This window comes from Neophocaena asiaeorientalis, unplaced genomic scaffold (assembly GCF_003031525.2).
Source record: "Neophocaena asiaeorientalis asiaeorientalis breed wild unplaced genomic scaffold, Neophocaena_asiaeorientalis_V1.1 scaffold135, whole genome shotgun sequence".
NCBI classification, from domain to species: Eukaryota; Metazoa; Chordata; class Mammalia; order Artiodactyla; family Phocoenidae; genus Neophocaena; species Neophocaena asiaeorientalis.
Window position 1 is genome coordinate 53,983 of NW_020175190.1, and position 20,925 is coordinate 74,907.

General features: G+C 36.3%; 1 protein-coding gene across 3 annotated transcripts in view; it reads right to left on the bottom strand.

Annotated features, from left to right (window-relative positions):
- Positions 1-235: 235 nt before the first annotated feature.
- The window catches only part of LEPR (leptin receptor), a 91,722-nt gene continuing 71,032 nt past the window's right edge, over positions 236-20,925 (bottom strand). For 2 of the 3 annotated variants that reach the window (XM_024764766.1, XM_024764765.1), the window contains exons 17-19: positions 20,688-20,790; positions 19,680-19,755; positions 2,340-4,600 (exon numbers count right to left, since the gene is read on the bottom strand). In XM_024764766.1, coding sequence (XP_024620534.1) covers positions 4,583-4,600; positions 19,680-19,755; positions 20,688-20,790 — 197 coding nt within the window. In that variant the 3' untranslated portion in view covers positions 2,340-4,582. Of the gene's footprint in view, positions 1,581-2,339; positions 4,601-19,679; positions 19,756-20,687; positions 20,791-20,925 lie in introns of those variants that run through there. The other variant, XM_024764763.1, reaches the window with a different exon arrangement.

Sequence of the window (20,925 nt, forward strand, 5' to 3'; positions counted from 1 at the left end):
TGTGTTCTCATCAAAATACTTGTTGTGGGTATCACCATTCTAACAGGTAGTTTCATTCTATGGTACAGATCTTAGATTTGATACATAAACATTTGTTTCTTGTATATCTTCACAAGTATATCCCCTAGACCAGGGCTAAATCATCTATCTGCAACATTCAGTTGAGTGCCTACCACAGAGTAAGTACTCAGGGAAAGTATGTTAAATCGAAACATCTTCAAATCACACAGTCCAGTAGCACAAAATACAAATACATTGCACACTTTTAAAATGCACAAGGATGCCTATTAGGTATAATTGTGTGTATGTGTAAATTAGTGCACAGAAAAGACAACTCAAGGTAAAATAACCACACCCTTGAAAATACAGTTACATTTCACAAGTGTTAGTGTGAAGTGTTCTTTCAGACGTGAGTGTAATTCAGACGACTAGCTCTTTCCACGTGGGTTCGATGTTCAAAGAAAATAGTACTGTTGGGTTTATGGCTAGCTAGACACAAGCCACTGGAGACCTTCCCAAGGTGCTGATTAATCATTAGAAGAGTCGGTCTACACTGCTAGGCTTTTGAAGGCTTTCTCACATTTTTTGTCTATATTACTGAGTGAGGACAGATACCATTAGTTTTGAAACAATCATTTTCAAATTTGCCTCTGACAGTTTTCTTTTCTCTCCCCTAACCAACACTATAGTGGAATATATTACCCTTCATATGACTCATTACATCATAAATCTGAGATGTGTCTGGAATGAAATTAGACAGTTAGGTCACACATCTTGTTTTCCACTATTTTCTGAGTCTGAGTAGAACAAGTCTGAAATTGAGGTATGTAAGATACAAAAGTCTTCTGATCAGAAGTTCCTAAATTGAAGTTATTTTCTACAAGGTGTGAGCAACTGTCCTGGAGGATTCTGATGTCGGTGAATAAACAGTGGGATGGGAATGGGGACAACACTCTTGACTCATCAGTCAAAAGCACATCACTCTCTCTCTTTTTGATTGAAGTGACTCCTAAATAATAGACAGACCTTTCGTCATTATTTTCTTCAGGGAAATTTCCCTCGAATTTCAAAAGTTCATCCAATCCTCCTGAGAATGGAAGGTGTGGTGAAATTATATTGGGATGCTGATCTGATAATATAAAAAATGCCTGGGTTTCTATCTCCCATGAGTTATTAGAGAAAGAATCTTTAGGTAGAGAATTGTTGCTAGAGAAGCTTTTGCTGACTGCGCTATTTACAAGCCTTTGCTCTCCCTCAGTTTCACCTGATTTAGAGTTGCTGAGCAGGGTGGCATATTTAACAGAGGGTTGTCTCCTACTTTCCTCCTCACAGGTTATCTCTGTGCTCTCAACCTCAGAGAACTGAGCACTGTTGCATTGGTCACTAATACAAATAGAGCCCTTTTCAAGATCCCGAGTCATCAAAAGTAGAGAGACTGTAGTTGGTGGTACCATCTCATCTTTATTTTTCCATGATGTATCAACACTGATATCTTCTGAAATGGTTTCAGGTTCCAAAAGAAGAGGACCAAATGTCACTGATTCTGTATGCTTGATAAAAAGATGCTCAAATGTTTCTGGCTAAAAGAAAAGACACATTTTAATACTCAATTGTGTTAATTTTTTTTCTTTTTGCTTCACTGTGATATCATGGAAGAAATAGAAGTGTGAAAGGTTAATACTAAAGGACATAAGTCAAGCACAAATTAACTGGTTTTGGTCTGAAATAAACAGACCAAAAATCATAAGGGAGAGGCAGTATAAGATAGTGTTTAAAAGTGGGATGAGACAGACGTGAGTCATTCTGTTTCTATGACCACGGACAAGTACATCAACCTCTCTGCCTTTCAGTTTCCTCATCTGTAAAATTGTGTTCAATATTTACTTCATGGTGTTGTGCAAGGAATAAATTAGATAGTGTCTGAAAGTGCTTAGCTCTCAATAAAGATTCGTTACTGTAATTAGAAAGTGCTATCTTCAGAAGAATTCCTAATATTTTATAGCAAATTACACTTCCATGAACTAAAAAATTTAACCCAAGTTTAAAAAGTAAATTGATATAAAATTGAATGAGCAAAACAACTTGTCCAAAGATAGCTAAAATAAGTACTCCATGACATAAGATATGATATGAAGGTAAACTATATGTGGCCTTATCTGCCTTACATCATACTAAAAATCTGTTTATGACTATCAGAAAGTAAGAATATCTGTTTGTGAAAACAATGAAGGTGAAAAGAGATGATCACAGCCTTTTAAATTACTATTCCTTATAAATAACTTCATATAAAAATACAAACTATAGGACATGTGGAATGAAGACAAAGATGCAAAACAAATGCACATCATATTTTTTATAAGAACAGTGGTTACATCACAACAAAAAATTCTGCCAAGCAGCTACAAGCGAGAATCTGTGCGTAAAAAAAGCTCAACTCATACAATGTAAACACGTTGAAAAAATAAATGCAAAATAAAAAATACTGTAGACACATCACATTAAAAAATTAACACAACTAAATGAGGTGCTATAGAAAATGTGCTCAATTTTTGTTATACATATAATTAAACTTTTGAATTTTACAATTTTTAAACTAATAGAATGAATTCAGATTTATTGCTTGAAATAACAATATAACCAACTATTCTTCATAATGGCAAATATATTCCATATAAAAACACAATTCATTTAACATAGTTTTGAACTCTTAAATGAAATATATTGGTGATTATAGCCATAAAGGAATAAATATATGAAACACCAAATATAATGGAATAGACTTATACAGATATTAAAATACTGCATAATAACAAATACTATATTAACACAACCGTTTCTCTTATTCTATGAACATAGTATGTGAAGAGAAAACTGTTCCTGTGCCTATTTTCTTTCTGACAGAAATCTATTAGATTTATAATTTCCTTCAAATATTTTCTTGCTTATTTTGTGTTTCCTAATGTTATGACTATATATGTATAGAATTTCTTAAAATTTAAAGTAACCTAGAAATTAAGATCTCCAAATAAAGGAATGTCATGCTATCAACATGAAAACAAAAAATACAAATAGCACATAGCATACAGTCAAACTCACAGCTGTTCTTCAAATGACGTGTTTGGCATATTTCATGCCCTCTAAAACTTCATAATTGGTAACTAATTATTATGTCAAATAATTTACATGTCTTCAAATGCATTTGATGAAAGATTTCACTAATAATTAAGAAATCACATATCCATATATTATTAGAGTATATTTTATAAATGGGTCACATTTATTAAAAGTATGTTTATTAAAAAATCATTTCAATCACCATATGCATCTAACTTTTCAAGATTTTAGAACAGTCTGGAAGCATATTGAATATGTATTCAGCTGGTAAGAATTAAAGAATATCCTTTCATATTTTCACACTTCAATTTTACATTACAATGATGTCTATTAAAAGTCAGTGAAGGGGGAAAGGACACATTCTTCCTGATTTTTGGGGTTTTTTTTAAGATTCAAATCAAACTATGAATGAAATCTAAATGTAAGTAATATATATGTAGCCTAAATCTGAGTTATTTGGGTTCATCAAACAGAGGCTTTGGTTTATTCTGAATGTGAGCAATATACCACACAAGTTAAATTCATAGAAATAGCAGGTGGTCTTTTTTTCAGGTAGAAAAGTCCTATGTTTGCCTTGGACTAGTTCTAAAAACTCCAGAGAGTCTCCTTTTTTGCATCACTGCCCACTTACCTGACTGCCAGGAGCTTTGGGTGGTTCAGTGCAAATAAATTAAATTAAGTAAGGAATTTCATGAGGAGGTTGAATTGGAGGCTGATGTCTTTTCTGATCTGGTCAATCTGACCTGGATATGTCAGGTCATCCTGGTACAAACTGTAACTTCTACTGGCCTTTGACCAGAACAAACTGTCTTTCTTTGAACTGAAATGAAAGTTAGCACTTAAGCCATTTTTAAGGCTATTGAAAATGAAAATTCCCATATTGATCAAAGTTAGATATACATAAAAGCTATCAATATAAGACATTCAAAAGAATACCCAAATGGGTCAGTTTATAGGCTGAAGAGTCTAAAAGAATATAAGATGGAAAATTTTGGACATAAAATATGAACTAAATATTTTGACTGCATTCTATATTTAGAGCCATTGTATTTGCAAAGCTATGTGTCAGAAGTTGCAGTTTTCACCTAGTCACAGCATAGTCTACTATATATTTGATGATGTCTAATAAATCCGTGGTAAGAGCAATAGTCATAATTCTTTAATGTTTTATGACCAAATGACAAATCAAAAGCTAGATATCATAAATATTACTTTTTAAACTTTAGATGACTTGAAAAGTAATCATACATCCAAACTGAATTAGACTCAGACGTATACCTTGACCCCAAATTTACCCATCTATTTTAAGTTCTAAATCAACATAATCCACCATATTTTAGTTCTCAATAGTTCCACCAAAATTTTTTAGATTGTCTCCCCTTCTTCAAAATGTAAAAATCTTCTAATACTCTATAGAATGTTGGGAAGTTGGTAGATTGGGTTCATCTGTAGTGATCATGATTAGACTTCAAAGAATGTCCATTCTCTGTTCAGATAAAATAAAACAAAATAAGAAAGAAAAATAAAAAAATCACTCAGAAAGCAAAAGATAAAAGATTTCAAAAAGATGTTCTGTCAAGCATGAGTTCTGGATTATAAATTCTTGTGTTATACTACAGTAATGCATGTTTTTAGGAAAAGATAAAATTCCGAATTAAGGTGGCCTCTTGCATTTTCTTAATGCATGCCCTAATATCACACTCTAAGGACAGCCTTAATGATCCCAGAAAAGGAAAAACTATAGAGGAATAACAGAATAAGTAGAATGAGGAAAAACAAAGAGCTGGAAAAATAAAAAGGAAGTAGAGGAACAGCACTATTAAAGAGTTTGGAAGAAGAAAGAGTAAAAGAGTGTATCTCTGAAAACAAATATTTAAAAATTAAAAGAAAGAAGAGTTGAAATAGTGAAGAAGAATAGAATGACAGAATCATTATCATGCTTTTTTTCATCTAGAGAAATGTTCTAAGAAATCATCTGGTCCACATTTCTCCCTTTTTATAGACAAAGCAATCAAGGCTTAAAGTTGCACAGCTAATTATAGCAGAGTGAGGCCCCTGACTTTTTTTCTACTCCAACAAGCTTTCTATAATACAATGGAAGATGAAAACATATTCCAAACACAAGTAGGGAGGAGAACATGTTGTTTTGCTTTTTCTATTTGTTGTCATAGATTTGAGCTGATTAAATTCATCCTCTCTTCTGGTTCCTTATAACCCAAGGGCATATATATAGATATTAAGAAGAACAAGAAAATAGAGAAAACTGAAGTCATATTTTAGGGAAGTGAAATATATACTTCTAAGCCCAGTCATGTGCCCTTCTAGAAAGAACTTCTTACTCAAAGCTGCACCAGCTCTTCTACACTTCTGTAAAGCCATTCTAGCAATTTCAGGGATGCTCTGCCTCAGATCCATGAGAATGGTGTTCTGGGAGCTTGTGGGTTGCTGAGCTTCTTATTTGGAGAGCTAGAACAGGCTGAGCAATCTAGGATGGTCTTTGAACCACAAGAAAAAAATCCATTTGTTTTTAGATTTAACACTCTAAAGTAGGGTGTTAAGTGGAGTACACTCGTATGGAAATAGTCATAAATGTAGACAACAAAGGAGCAGGGATAGACTCCCCGCACCTCAAATATGGATGGCTTGGATTTAGAGGAAGAAAGTAATATTTTAGGCAAAAATGCTAAAGAAAAAGGTAAAACAAAAACAAATTGGCTACAGTCTTTTAAACACTGTGAAATATGAATTAGAAGAAAAGCAAGGTTATTGACTCACTGCAATACATTTTCCTACCATAAGAATTCAGCCTTTGTTTAAAATTTTTATTTTTATCCTCTTTAAGAACTTTTTAAGAGATTCTGATTTTTTCATTTATTTTATTGAAGTATAATTGATTTACAATGTTGTTAAAGATTCTGATTTCTAAAGTATCATGAGAAATGGTGTAGAGAAGTATTCTGGTTCAAGCTGGCAGTTTGAGAATATATATATTTCTCTCTTATCTCTGTAGAGACTCAGTTAGGATGAAAGTACATGAATAAATCAAATATATACCCACAACAAAGAAGATAGTCTGAGAAGGTTAAGAGGTTAGGAGATTTTGAATTTCTAAAAGATGGAAAACCGAAGGAGATGAACAAAGGAAGCTGCAGACCAGAATATCTCCAGAGTGGGCTATAGCTGAAAAAAGACAGTTTGCCCTGTTGAATACAGTGGAGATGGGAGGGAGGGCAGTAGGGTGGTGAAAAAATGGAAGGTAAAAACACAGGAAGAAATGAGACCTTTGGCTGAAAACTGGAAACTCTGCATATGAATGGGGCTCTTCTAACTCTGCTGCACATGGAAGAGCCTTCATACTCTCCACACCCAAATTGAGGTTTTATTCTCAAAAGTAATTAAGAAATTATCTGGGGAGGAGACCTTCAAGATGGCAGAAGAGTAAGATGTGGAGATCACCTTCCTCCCCACAAATACATCAGAAATACATCTACATGTGGAACAACTCCTACAGAACACCTACTGAGCGCTGGCAGAAGACCTCAGACCTCCCAAAAGGCAAGAAACTCCCCACGTACCGGGGTAGGGCAAAACAAAAAAGAAAAAAGCAGACAAAAGGATAGGGACGGGACCTGCACCAGTGGGAGGGAGCTGTGAAGGGGGAAAGTTTTCCACACACTAGAAGCCCCTTCACTGGTGGAGACAGGGGCGGGGGTGGCGGGGGGAAGCTTCAGAGCCATGGAGGAGAGTGCAGCAACAGGGATGCGGAGGGCAAAGCAGAGAGATTCCCGCACAGAGGATCGGTGCCGACCAGCACTCACCAGCCCGAGAGGCTTGTCTGCTCACCCACCAGGGCGGATGGGGGCTGGAAGGTTAGGCTTGAGCTTCGGAGGTCGGATACCAGGGAAAGGACTGGGGTTGGCGGCGTGAACACAGCCTGAAGGGGGCTAGTGCGCCACAGCTAGCTGGGAGGAAGTACAGGAAAAAGTCTGGACCTGCCGAAGAGGCAAGAGACCACAGTTTCAGGGTGCACAAGGAGAGGGGATTCAGAGGACCGCCTAAACGACCTCCAGAGACGGGCTCGAGCTGCGGCTATCAGCGCAGACTCCAGAGACGGGCATGAGACGATAAGACTGCTGCTGCAGCCACCAAGAAGCCTGTGTGCAAGCACAGGTCACTATGCACACCTCCCCTCCGGGGAGCCTGTGCAGCCCGCTACTGCCAGGGTCCCGTGATCCAGTCACAACTTCCCCAGCAGAACACACGGCACGCCTCAGGCTAGGGCAATGTCATGCCAGTCTCTGCGGCCGCAGGCTTGCCCCGCATTCCGTACCTCTCCCTCCCCCAATCCTGAGCGAGCCAGAGCCCCCGAATCAGCTGCTCCTTTAACCGGGTCCTGTCTGAGCGAAGAACACACGCCCTCAGGCGACCTACATGCAGAGGCGAGGCCAAATCCAAAGCTGAACCCCAGGAGCTGTGCGAACAAAAAACAGAAAGGGAAATCTCTCCCCAGCCTCAGGAGTAGTAGATTAAATCTCCACAATCAACTTGATGTACCCTGCATCTGTGGAATACCTGAATAGACAATGAATCACCCCAAAATTGAGGCAGTGGATTTTGGGAGCAACTGTAGATTTGGGGTTTGCTTTCTGCATCTAATTTGTTTCTGCTTTTATATTTAACTTTGTGTAGTATTTTGAATTTATTATCATTGGTAGATTTCTTTATTGATTTGGTTGCTCTCTCCCTCCTATTTTTTTATATAGTTTATATATTTTTTTTTCTTTTTCTCTGTTTGTGACTGTGTATGTGTATGCTTCTTTGTGTGATTTTGTCTGTATATCTTTGCTTTTACAATTTGTCCTAGGGTTCGGCCCATTTTTGGTTTTTTTTTTTTTTAAGTATAGATTTTGGCACTTGTTATAATTGGTGATTGGTTTTTTGGTTTGGTTGCTCTCTTCTTTTTTTTTTTCTTTTTTAAATTTTTAAATTTTTTAATTTTAATAATTATTTTTTATTTTAATAACTTTATTTTTTTTCTTTCTTTTTTTCTCCCTTTTCTTCTGAGCCATGAAGCTGACAGGGTCTTGGTGCTCTGGCCGGGTGACAGGCCTGTGCCTCTGAGGTGGGAGAGATGAGTTCAGGACATTGGTCCACCAGAGACCTCCTGGCTCCACGTAATATCAAATGGTGAAAGCTCTCCCAGAGATCTCTATCTAAACGTTAAGACCCAGCCCCACTCAATGACCAGCAAGCTACAGTGCTGCACACCATATGCCAAACAACTAGCAAGACAAGAACACAATCCCACCCATTATCAGAGAGGCTGCCTAAAATCATAATAAGTCCACAGACACCCCAAAACACACCACTAGACACAGAACTGCCCACCAGAAAGACAAGATCCAGCCTCATCCACCAGAACACAGGCACTAGTCCCCTCCACCAGGAAGCCTACACAACCCACTGAACCAACCTTAGCCACTGGGGGCAGACACCAAAAACAACGGGAACTACGAACCTGCAGCCTGTGAAAAGGAGATGTCAAACATAGTAAGTTAAGCAAAATGAGAAGACAGAGAAATACACAGCAGATGAAGGAGCAGCGTAAAAACCCACCAGACCAAAGAAATGTAGAGGAAATAGGTAGTCTACCTGAAAAATAGAAGAAATCAAAGAGGAAATCAAAATATACCTAGAAACAGATGACAATGAAAACAGGATGACCCAAAACCTACCTGATGCAGCAAAAACAGTTCTAACAGGGAAGTTTGTAGCAATACAACCCTACCTCAAGAAACAACAAACATCTCAAAAGATAAACCATTAGCCAGATGCATTGAGAAAAAAAGGGAGAAGACTCAAGTCAACAGAATTAGAAATGAAAAAGGAGAAATAACAACCAACACTGCAGAAACACAAAGGATTATGAGAGATTACTACAAGCAACTATATGCCAATAAAATGGACAACCTGGAAGAAATGGACAAATTCTTAGAAAAGCACAACCTTCCAAGACTGAATCAGGAAGAAATAGAAAATATGAACAGACCAATCACAAGCACTGAAATTGAGACTGTGATTAAAAATCTTCCAACAAACAAAAGCCCAGGACCAGATGGCTTCACAAGCGAATTCTATCAAACATTTAGAGAAGAGCTAACACTAAACCTTCTCAAATTCTTCCGAAATAGAGCAGAGGAAGGAACAATCCAAAACTCATTCGACGAGGCCACCATCACCCTGATACCAAAACCAGACAAAGATGTCACAAAGAAAGAAAACTACAGGTCAATATCACTGATGAACATAGATGCAAAATCCTCAACAAAATACTAGTAAAGAGAATCCAACAGCACATTAAAAGGATCATACACCATGATCAAGTGGGGTTTATTCCAAAGAAAGAAAAACGGAGCTGGAGGAATCAGGCTCCCTGACTTCAGACTGTACTACAAAGCTACACTAATCAAGACAGTATGGTACTGGCACAAAGACATAAAGATAGATCAATGGAACAGGATAGAAAGCCCATAGATAAACCCACGCACATATGGTCACCTTATCTTTGATAAAGGAGGCAGGAATGTACAGTGGAGAAAGGACAGCATCTTCAATAAGTGATGCTGGGAAAACTGGACAGCTACATGTAAAAGAATGAAATTAGAACACTCCCTAACACCGTACACAAAATCAACACAAAATGGATTAAAGACCTAAATGTAAGGCCAGACACTATCAAACTCTTAGAGGAAAACACAGGCAGAACACTCTATGACATAAATCATAGCAAGATCCTTTTTTTCCCACCTCCTAGTGTAATGGAAATAGAAACAAAAAAAAAAACAAATGGGACCTAATGAAACTTAAAAGCTTTCACACAGCAAAGCACACCATAAACAAGACCAAAAGACAACCCTTAGAATGGGAGAAAAGGAGCTCCTGAGACGGGCGCGAGCCGCGGCTAGAACCGCGGACCCCAGAGATGGGCGGGAGACACTAAGCCTGCTGCTGCCGCCACCAAGGGGCCTGTGTGCAAGCACAGGTCACTATCTACACCCCTCTTCAGGGGAGCCTGTGCAGCCCGCCACTGCCAGGTTCCTGGGATCCAGGGACAACTTCCCCGGGAGAACGCACAGCGGGCCTCAGGCTGGTGCAACGTCACGCCGGCCTCTGCCGCCACAGGCTCGCCCCTCACTCCGCGCCCCTCTGTTCCCCTGGCCTGAGTGAGCCAGAGCCCCGAATCAGTGGCTCCTTTAACCCCGTCCTGTCTGAGCAAAAAACAGATGCCCTCCAGCGACCTACACGCAGAGGTGGGGCCAAATCCAAAGCTGAGCCCCTGGGAGCTGTGCAAACAAAGAAGAGAAAGGGAAATCTCTCCCAGCACCCTCAGAAGCAGCAGATTAAAGCTCCACAATTAACTTGATGTACCCTGCATCTGTGGAATACATGAATAGACAACGAGTCATCCCAAATTGAGGAGGTGGGCTTCCAGAGAAAGATCTATGATTTTTTTCCCCTTTCCCCTTTTTATGAGTGTGTACGTGTATGCTTCTGTGTGAGATTTTGTCTGTATAGCTTTGCTTCCACCATTTGTCCTAGGGTTATAGCCGTCTGTTTTTTTTTTTCTTAATTTATTTTTTCTAAATAATTAATTTTAATAACTTTATTTAATTTTACTTTATCTTCTTTCTCGCTCTCTCTCTCTCTCTTTCCTTCCTTCCCTCCAGGAGGTGGACTTTGAGAGCAGGATTTATGATTTTTTTCCCCTTTTTCTCTTTTTGTGAGTGTGTATGTATATGCTTCTCTGTGAGATTTTGTCTGAATAGCTTTGATTTCACCATCTGTCCTAAGGTTCTATCCGTCCGTTTTTTTTTTTTTTTTACTAATTATTTTTTAATTTAATTACTTTATTTTACTTTACCTTATTTCTTTCTTTTTTCCTTCCTTCCCTCCTTCCTTCCTCCCACCATCCCTCCCTCCTTTCTTTCTTTTCTTTTCTTCTTTCTTCCTTTCTTTTTTCCCTCCTTCCTTCCTTCCCTTTCTTTCTTTCTTTCTTTCTTCCTACTTCTACTAATTCTTTCTCTCTACTTTTTCTCCCTTTTATTCTGAGCTGTGTGGATGAAAGACTCTTGGTGCTGCAGCCAATCAAAAAATCTACAAACAATAAATGCTGGAGAGGGTTTGGAGAAAAGGGAACCCTCTTGCACTGTTGGTGAGAATGTAAATTGATACAGCCACTATGGAGAACAGTATGGAGGTTCCTTAAAAAACTAAAAAGAGAACTACCATACGAACCAGCAATTCCACTACTGGGCATATACCCTGCGAAAACCATAATTCAAAAAGAGTCATGTACCAAAATGTTCATTGCAGCTCTATTCACAATCGCCAGGACATGGAAGCAACCTAAGTGTCCATGGACAGATGAATGGATAAAGAAGATGTGGCACATATATACAATGGAATATTACTCAGCCATAAAAAGAAACAAAATTGATTTATTTGTAGTGAAGTGGATGGACCTATAGTCATATACAGTGAAGTGAGTCAGAAAGAGATAAACAAATACCGTATGTTAACAATATATATGGAATTAAATAGAAAATAAATAAGGTTCTGAAGAACCTAGGGGCAGGACAAGCATAACGACCCAGATGTAGAGAATGGACTTGAGGACACAGGGAGGGGGAAGGATAAGCTGGGACAAAGTCAGAGATCGGCATGGACATATATACACTACGAAATGTAAAATAGACAGCTAGTGGGAGGCGGCCGCATGGCACAGCGAGATCAGCTTGGTGCTTTGTGACTGCCTAGAGGGGTGGGATAGGGAGCTTTGCGGGGAGACACAGGAAGGGGGAGATATGGGGATGTATGTGTATGTATAGCTGATTCACTTTGCTGTAAGGCAGAAACTAGAACACCATTTTAAAGCAATTATACTCCAATAAAGATGTTAAATAAATAAATACAAAAAAAAAAGGACATTATCTGGGGAGGAATCTAGCAGCTGTGAGGTACTGGTGTCTATGACCATATCTCTCCTCATCTAGCCAGAGCCCTGTCCACCCATTTAGGCCAACAATCCCTGCTTATGTGCATCATGCTTTTCCAGTCAGCCTATTATTTTATTCTTAAACATGAAAGAAAAACAAAGGGTTTCTAGATATATGGGGAAATTGTGAGATTAAAAAAAAGTAAAGCCAAGATAAATAGGAGGAGAACATGATCCTAGCAGAAACAGAGAATTCAGGGAATAAAAGAAAAGAGAATTTCTAAAACAAACAATGATCCTCTAAATTTGTATTTCTAGTAAGACTTAAGAAAATATTGCATGCATAAAACCAGAACAGAATAAAATGAAAATGAATATTTGGAAATTTACAAATATAAATAGCAAATAAATGTTTAATAGAAGCACTGAAAAAACAGGGTACGGCAAGGTCTCAAACGTGAAACAAACATATTAGAGAAGTGATAAGAAATATAGAAGATCTATGCAGAGGGTTCAACATCCATCTAATACAGATTCTAGAAAGAGATCCAAAAAAATAAGAGGAGAGGAAGTTATCAAAGAAATAATATAATTGCTTAGAGTTGACAGGAGACATGGAATCAAAAGTGTCTTCACATGAGGACAAAGTTACATGAAAAAGAACCCCCCTAAATAGATTTAGACCTATCTCTAAAATTTTAGAACATCAATAATGGGGAGGATATTTTACAAGTCACAAATCTGCAAGTAACCAGTGAGGAGTAAAAATCAGAATGGCATCTGACTTCTCAGAAGTGATACTGATGCTAAATGATAAGGCAGGAATTGTCTCAAAGTTTTATTGGAAAGGCTCGTCGACCTGGAAATTGATATTCCACCAAACTATCAAGTGAGGAAGGCACAATAAAGAGAATTTCAGGCATGCACAGATTCCGACTTACACAATATTTCCTGGCAGGTCATATAAGGAATTAGTTAATCAATAAGGAGGAAGGGAAAAATATCTAGAAAACAGTATCCGTTAGAAACCAGTTAAGGGAAAATTCAGAGTGATGGCTTGCAGCAATTTTAGAAAAGGCCTAATCCAGATTGCAGCAGGAGGATAAAGGGTTTCCTGGACAGGGTGCCCTGGGAACAGGTCTCAGTGAAGAAGCTTATATAATATCAGCACACAGAAGGTTAAAAAAAATTTTTTTTTAAAGAAGCAATTTGAAACTCCAGAAAAAGCAAAACAAACACAAAACAAAACATAAAAACTAAAAATGAAGCCAAGTAAAATTTGGCACAATTTAAATGAACAGGGTGGAATGTTTCTAAAATTTTTTTGAAAAACATTCTCCTGTGACACTGGAACCACCAAAAAGTGTGGTAATATAATCACATATTACTTGCTTCTGCAAGGAACAATATTTACATACTCATGCAAATGCAGTTTACTGGGTTTTTTATTTTTTAAAATGAACCCATAGACAAATTATAGCACAGAACATATTATCAACCCTGACTTAAGTAAAAGTGTAAAGTTACAGTTGACAGAGATTGGGAAGTGGAGGGAGAAATGGAGGGAAGGGTAAGAGTGCTAATGTCTTTATTTTATTAAAAAGAAAAAATGGGGGAAGGGGAGCTCCAAGAAACAGTCTCTATTTCGTTGAACAAGAAATGGAGTTTAAGAAGATTCTTCTGAGGTTGCAGAGTGATTACTGAAGGAATTGAAAAATGTGACAAACTATATATGGTAGGAGCATGGGGAAAGAAGGGGAGAAAAAGTATGTGTATAAATAAATCCTCATTATAGCCAGAAATCAGTAAATAATGTCTACATTTCATATGCCATAAGCATATTATTTTTAGAAATATAAAGGTGACCTGCCAGAAAAATTAAAAGCAATCCAATTTAAAGTAATGGCACTTGGGAAGCAAAACTAAAGGTAGAGAAGGGTGCAGAAGAGACTATACTGTCCAATAAATGTTTTTCCATACTATTTCATTATTAAACCATGCACACTAGGCATACCGTAATGCAAAATGATTTTTTAAAATAATGGGACATATCAAGGCATATACTCCCAGAGAACAAAGAGACATATACAACCATGTGTCCTGTAGCATTGTTTATAATAAATAGAAAAGAGTTTTCTATCCATCAGCAGGGGAATGGATATATGAATTGTGGTATATATTCATAGGATGAAATATTATGGATCAAATTATTAAACTAAATGAAATATATCAACAAGAAGATATCTCAAAAAGAATGCTGAAAAAAAAGAATGCTGAGAAAATAATAATTTTTGAATGATATGGGAGATGTATTAATATTAACAATAACCAAATGTATTATTGTTCATTGGTCATGGATACATACATGCAGATGTAAGAAAAAAGGTGTTGTATAAAAGCATGAACTAGACAAATACATACTATATTCTTGAAAGTGGGTGCCCTAGGAAGGGAAGGAGAGACTAAAACTAGTAAGGGCGACAAGCAGGACAAACTTTATCTATAATTTTTATTAATAAAAATATACGAGGCAAATATGAGAAAATTTTAAGATATTGTGTTAGTACACAGATGTTTTTATATTACTCCATTTTATGTACTTATATTGTCTTAAAATAATTTTAAAGGGTAAAAGGAAATGGAACATACAAAAGAAAGAAAATCAAGGGGAAATTATGTGAGAGAATTTTCATCACATATGGTATCATCCTATACCGACGTTGTTTTAAACAAATGTGGGTTTTTGGGAAATACCTCAGAATACTGGTTTTTTTCATCTTTGATTTGAATACTTACAGGTTTAGTATGGATTTTGATTTACTATAAAGGGAAGGAGAATGATAGCTTAAAAAGTAGAAGAAATTAATTAATTTTAGGGGACATTTTAGAAATCAGGTTTATTGTCTAGAAATTACAGGTATAGATAAAAATCAATGTTCAAAAAGATCTGAATTTGAAGAACAAATTAAGGGAAATAGTTTATACAAAAATTATTACCTCCTTTTAAACAATACTGTATTTGAATTGTTTTTAAAAACAATGGGCTCCCATAGTCCGTTTGCTTTGCAATGCGTTGTGGGGTTTTTGTGTTTCCTTTTGTTTTAGAATTGGAAATCTCAAATTTTGCTTATCCATTTCATCATTTGATGGATATTTGGGTTGTTTCCATGTTTTGACCATTATGAACACTGTTGCTATGAACATTCATATACAAGCTTCTGTGTAGATATATGACTTCATTTCTATTGGATATATACCTAGCAGTGGATTGTTGGGTCATATGGTAATTCTATGTTTAACTGTTGGAGAACTGTCAAGACTATTTTCCAAAAGCGCTGCACCATTTTCACATTCCCATCAGCAGTGCAGGAGAGTTACAATTTCTCCACATTCTCACCAACACTTATTATCTGTCATTTTAATTATAGCCATCCTAGCTAGTGTAAAGTGCTACCTTGTGTTTTTGGTTTGCATTCCCCTAATCGCTAATGATGTTGAGCATATATATATTCATTTGTGCTTATGGCTATTGGTACATCTTCTTTGCAGAAATGTCTATTCAGCTCCTTTGCCAATTTTTTTGTGTGTTGATATGCGTAACATAAAATTTACCATTTCAACTATTTGTAAGTGTACAATTTAGGGGCATTAGTACATTAAGCAATACATTGTTAATATGGAATCGATGGCTAGGGTATCAATTTGAGTCCAATGGACCTGAGGTTAACCAAGATATTCACACCTACAGGCTGGATGATCAAGACAAGCTACAGAACCACTCTGTGCCTCAGTTTTGTCATCAGAAAATATAAGGCTATTAGGTCTACGAGATAATTAAATAAAATAATATGAATACGAAAGTATGGAGCAGAGAGTAAATTTGTCTTGTCCTCTTTAGAAATATAATGTGAATTATACTATATTATTTTTCCCTAAAAAAATATATTTTAGTTATTTAGGAGATTAAAGTAGAAGATGAAATTTTAAGAAGTTATTGAATTTTAGAAGATTAGATTTTTATCATTAGTAAAACCTTTGAAATTATATTCTTCTTTACTCTTCAAATATCCCCAAAACTGATTTATTCCTAATTGTGTACCTGTTAAACCCTAGTAATAAACTAAGCATCTTGAGGGCTAGTTATGCTTAAAGAATATCTTAACAAGATTATGAAGTCTAACACTGGCAAAAGTAAAAAAAAAAAAAAAAAAAAAACGTTTTTAAAAAAAAGGACATTCACACCTACTGTACTTAAAAAATTCTTCACACTTCCTCAGTTTACCAGAACCTGGGGAAATGTGATGATATTTCCGTCTATTGTATATGTCTGCCAGATGATCTGCTGTGGCATTACACTCCTCCTCTGGGAGCTCAGCGGGGTAGCGCATAGGCTAAAAACAGTCACTGACTGAACCGACATCCACCAAGTGGTTCCTTTGTGTCGGGCATTTTCTGGAAAAGGGAAAAGCCATTTGGTGCAGGTTCAAACTGCATTTTGCTTAGGTGGGCCTAATCATTTCCCTGCCCTGGTAAACACGTAGAAACCATTTTCCTGGTGGTTCATAGAGGAGATTTCAGAGCTTAACATATTGAAGACAGTGTTTGAGCTTCTCTGAAAGAGACAGTAAGGTGGTTATTCCCTACATTTATATATACTGACATGGTGAAGCTTTTAATTTTTTATTTAGATAGGTATTTAGATTTTTTAGACAAAACTCCTCTAACATTCAAAGAAGAAAAAACCCCAATATTTAAGAAAAATAATCTCCTTACTCTTTGTCTTTTAATCTCCCTGCTTTCAGCTTGCAAATGTGCTAAGGTACTTCCTACCACAGGGCTTTGTATTCACCAGCGGACTTGCTGGGCTCTACCCTCCACCACAAATCTTAATGACTGCTCATTTTCCAGATCTCAGCTCACCCCCATCCCACACACGACACTCAGCACACTGGGCCCTTTCTTTCACAACACGTAGTTTATCATTATTAGTGTCTGTAATATTATCATAATATATATTACATATAACATATATAATGTATATTGTTATTTCAGTTATAAATTGATTAATGCTTATCTTCCCCATAGACTGCACACTCCAAGAGTTCCTGTTTTCTGACCATTTTAACCCTAAGGCCTAGCATAGTGACTGGCATAGGATAACTATTCAATAAATACCCCTTGAATGAATGGATGGAATGAATTAATGAATTTTAAAATAAATAAACCATTTTAGAGAGAGAAAAGAAAAGTTTTTTCTATTCTGCTTTTAACCAAGTCACTCCTCTATGACCTCACTGTCTTACTGCCTAGATGGTAAGGAAAATCTCTTACAAATTGCTTTCCCAGAGCCTAGCAACATCCTAGACTTACATGTAAATACTTATTCTCATTTTGTGCTTGCTGAATGAATGACAAACAAATACATATGGCTGAAATATCACTATCACTACAATAAACGTCACTGTAAGAATTCATAACAGAAGAGAAAGAAGAGGAACAAATACTTTACTAATTGAAAAAACCATCAGCTCTGCTTTAATGAAAGGAGACTCCGTGTCTTACAGTGAGTAAGGGCATAGCTGAGAAGTGTATGGGTGTGGGGCTGGTTAGATTCAGGCTAAGTGAAGTTCCTATAACGAGAATGACCATATGTAAAACTACACTGCTACCATGTCTGAAGATGTGGCACTGTCTCTTCCACTGAAAGATTACAATTCAAATGTCTGCATTATTTTGCCCACATTATTACATATCTGTTCACTAATTCATTCATCGGTAAACTGTAGAGCAGTGTTTTCTAACCGCAAATCATATCTGTTAGTATGTGAATGAATGTAGAGGGTTGTAACCAGTATTTTTGAAATGAAACAGAATTTTGAAAACAGAGGGCGTTGCAAATAGTAAAACTGTTTTGAGCATCTTTTGTTTCAGTTTTGCATATTATCTACATCTACTCATTTACTAGGTTGCAAGGTAAAGCATTTTTCTCACTGTGGGTCATGGTCAAAAAAAAAAAAATCAAAAGCCAGAGAGAACACTTACTAATAGAACAGGCTCCAAAGTCAGACAAATTAGAAAACTAAGCCAGACTCTAAAACAAGTTACCTAACCATTATAAGCTTTAGGTTTTTTCTTCTATAAAATGGAGATTATAATACTTATCCCACAGGGTAACTGAAAGAATAACATAAAACATGTAAATATGTAAAATAATGATAACTAATACTTGTTGAGACAATACTATGTCAGAAGTACTATCTTCTTTAGTCCCCCAAACAACCCAATGAGGTAAGTTCTATTAAACCTCATTTTACAGGAGAGGAAACAGAGATACTGAGAATTGAAGTAAAAATCTTAATGAGTGTAAGAATATGTATCTCAGTGATTTGCACATAAATAAATGGACATTATTATAAGATATCAGCAAGTCATTAATAAATCCTGACCCTAGTACTTTGCCTTTAGCAGGAGAAGCTCAACAATAGTTGTGATTGGTAAAACACAGCCCTTGAACTTGGAACACTCTTCACAATAAAAAATAAAATGCTCCAGGAACTTAAAGGGGGCAGAAATTCTTCTGAACTACATTTGTTCACAAAAGGCTTGGGGAAAGAAGAGCTTAGAGCAAGGTCTTCATTGACGTGGAAGGGTCTGTAGAGGTGAGGAGAATAGTGTAGGCATGACTAAGGCCCACGGACAGAAAAAATGAAATCTGTAGGTTGATAACAGATTGTAGAGAGAAGTCATTGAGTACTTGATCTTGTAACTAAAAGAAAACCACTGAAGACTGGTAACAGTGACTAATGATGACACAGTTATTGAGACTGCATAATAACCTCCATATGATTATTGTTCAAAACAGCGTGAAGATATTTTGCCATGAAAATTGAATTCTATTTTCCCAATTTTATGGGTGGAAAGCCAACCTTGCTTCAAGGGAAATTATGGGAATTAATGATACATTTGTTAAACTCTAGAGTTTTCTGAGAAATTCTATTATAAAGTGCGAATTATTTTATTAGAGTTGACTAATTGTTTCATAAAGTAGCTTGAAAGGAACTATCTCCATAAATGTAAGTTTTATTATGATAATTGCATTTTTCAGATTGCAGTATTTGAGGAAAGGATTATTTATATAGTTTTTAATTGATTTAAGTAATTATGGAGATAATTACAGGGGTTAAAAAATATTGATTCCAGCCTTTTCCTAAGGACAATTATACCAAAAAAGTATATACAAATATTTGTTCTCCACCAGATTTGACTCTAATATTCTAATATTTATTTTATTATATACTGTGACACAGAAGAAAGATATGTATTTGTTAACTCAGATGATAAACTACCTATTGAATTTTTTTTGTCCTGGTTTCAAATCCCTGCATCTTGCTATTCTTGAAAACAAATAACAGATTAAATAGACTCATATTAAGATGAATTGAATAAAATAAGATTTAAACCTTATCCTTAAAATGTTTTAAACCTTAAAAATGTTTGAAGCTCTAGAAGGCATATAGCATCTAAAATGCGATCTTATATATTCTGGGGTTTAAAAAACTGAAAAAGGGACCTTCTGAAAATTAAGTCCTTGTGCCCAGGAACAATTCTTGGGGTTTGGAACATCTTCCCAAAACAGCTTTTTCATCCTACAAAAGATAAACAAGGCATTAGAAGTAAAGAAAAACATGCACATTGAAAATGTTAACAGGTAATAAATATACAAACTAGAAATTTATCTACCAGACTGGTTATGCCTCACTAGGATCAGATTCACTTTCACATGCTCTACCATGAAGATCTCCACCAACTTTCTGTCTAGACCAAAGTTGATCACTATAATAAACATAGCCAACTCTTATTAAAAACTGTTTGCCAGGCACTGTGCTAAATGCTTTGCACAGGTTTTTCTCAGAGAAAATTATTAAATATGGCCATCAACTGAGTTTCAGAAACAATTCTACTGGATATGGCCCGATCAGCTCACTTGACTGAAAGGTAAACTCAGATTGTAAAATCACTTTTCCCTCTTCACTGCTAGAAGACAAAATTTTCTGTAGAGATTTGGCATGTGTGAAATAACCTCAATGGGCCGCACCTCTCAGCACAGAGTAACGGGGCACCCAAAGAAGCATCCAAGAAATTCAAGGCCATTTGCTAAACCAAACAGAACGGAGCCACTCAGCGCTGACGTTTAAAAAGTAGAATGCCTACTGACCATAAGTGAACTGACGGCTTCAGATAAATCTTCACCACTAAAGGTTCTCAACCTAGACTGTACAACTTTGAAAGCCATTCTTCTCACCTCTAAGAACATACTGCCTAGGATTTCCTATTATAAGCTTGTTATTTCATGAATGTATATACAGTAAAAAAAAAAAAAAAAACAACTAATTTCTTTCCTGAGGCTTATGTGTACTAGCAAAACGGAGCATGGTTTCCTGAAATCAGGCTTTTTCTTTTTACGCCATCTCATTGCCATCAAATACATATAAAAATATTTAGAACACTTTAGTGTTTCTGATTTGGATCTAAAACCAAGGTTTAAATATGTTCAAGATTTTAACACCAAGTACAATACCTTTGGTGTGATATTAACAATGTTCCAAGCAATAAGATGGAAGAGGAAATAATTATTGGCACAATTACATATAGACCTGCATCATGCTGGTGTTTTTCATCATCTGAAAAAGAAAAAATTCACACAACTCTGAACCTTGAGAAAATAACATCTTTCTGAATCAGAAATTATAATAGACTTTTTTTCTGATTTCAACATAAATCTGAATGACCTTTAAAGATATAAAAATCAGAAAGAG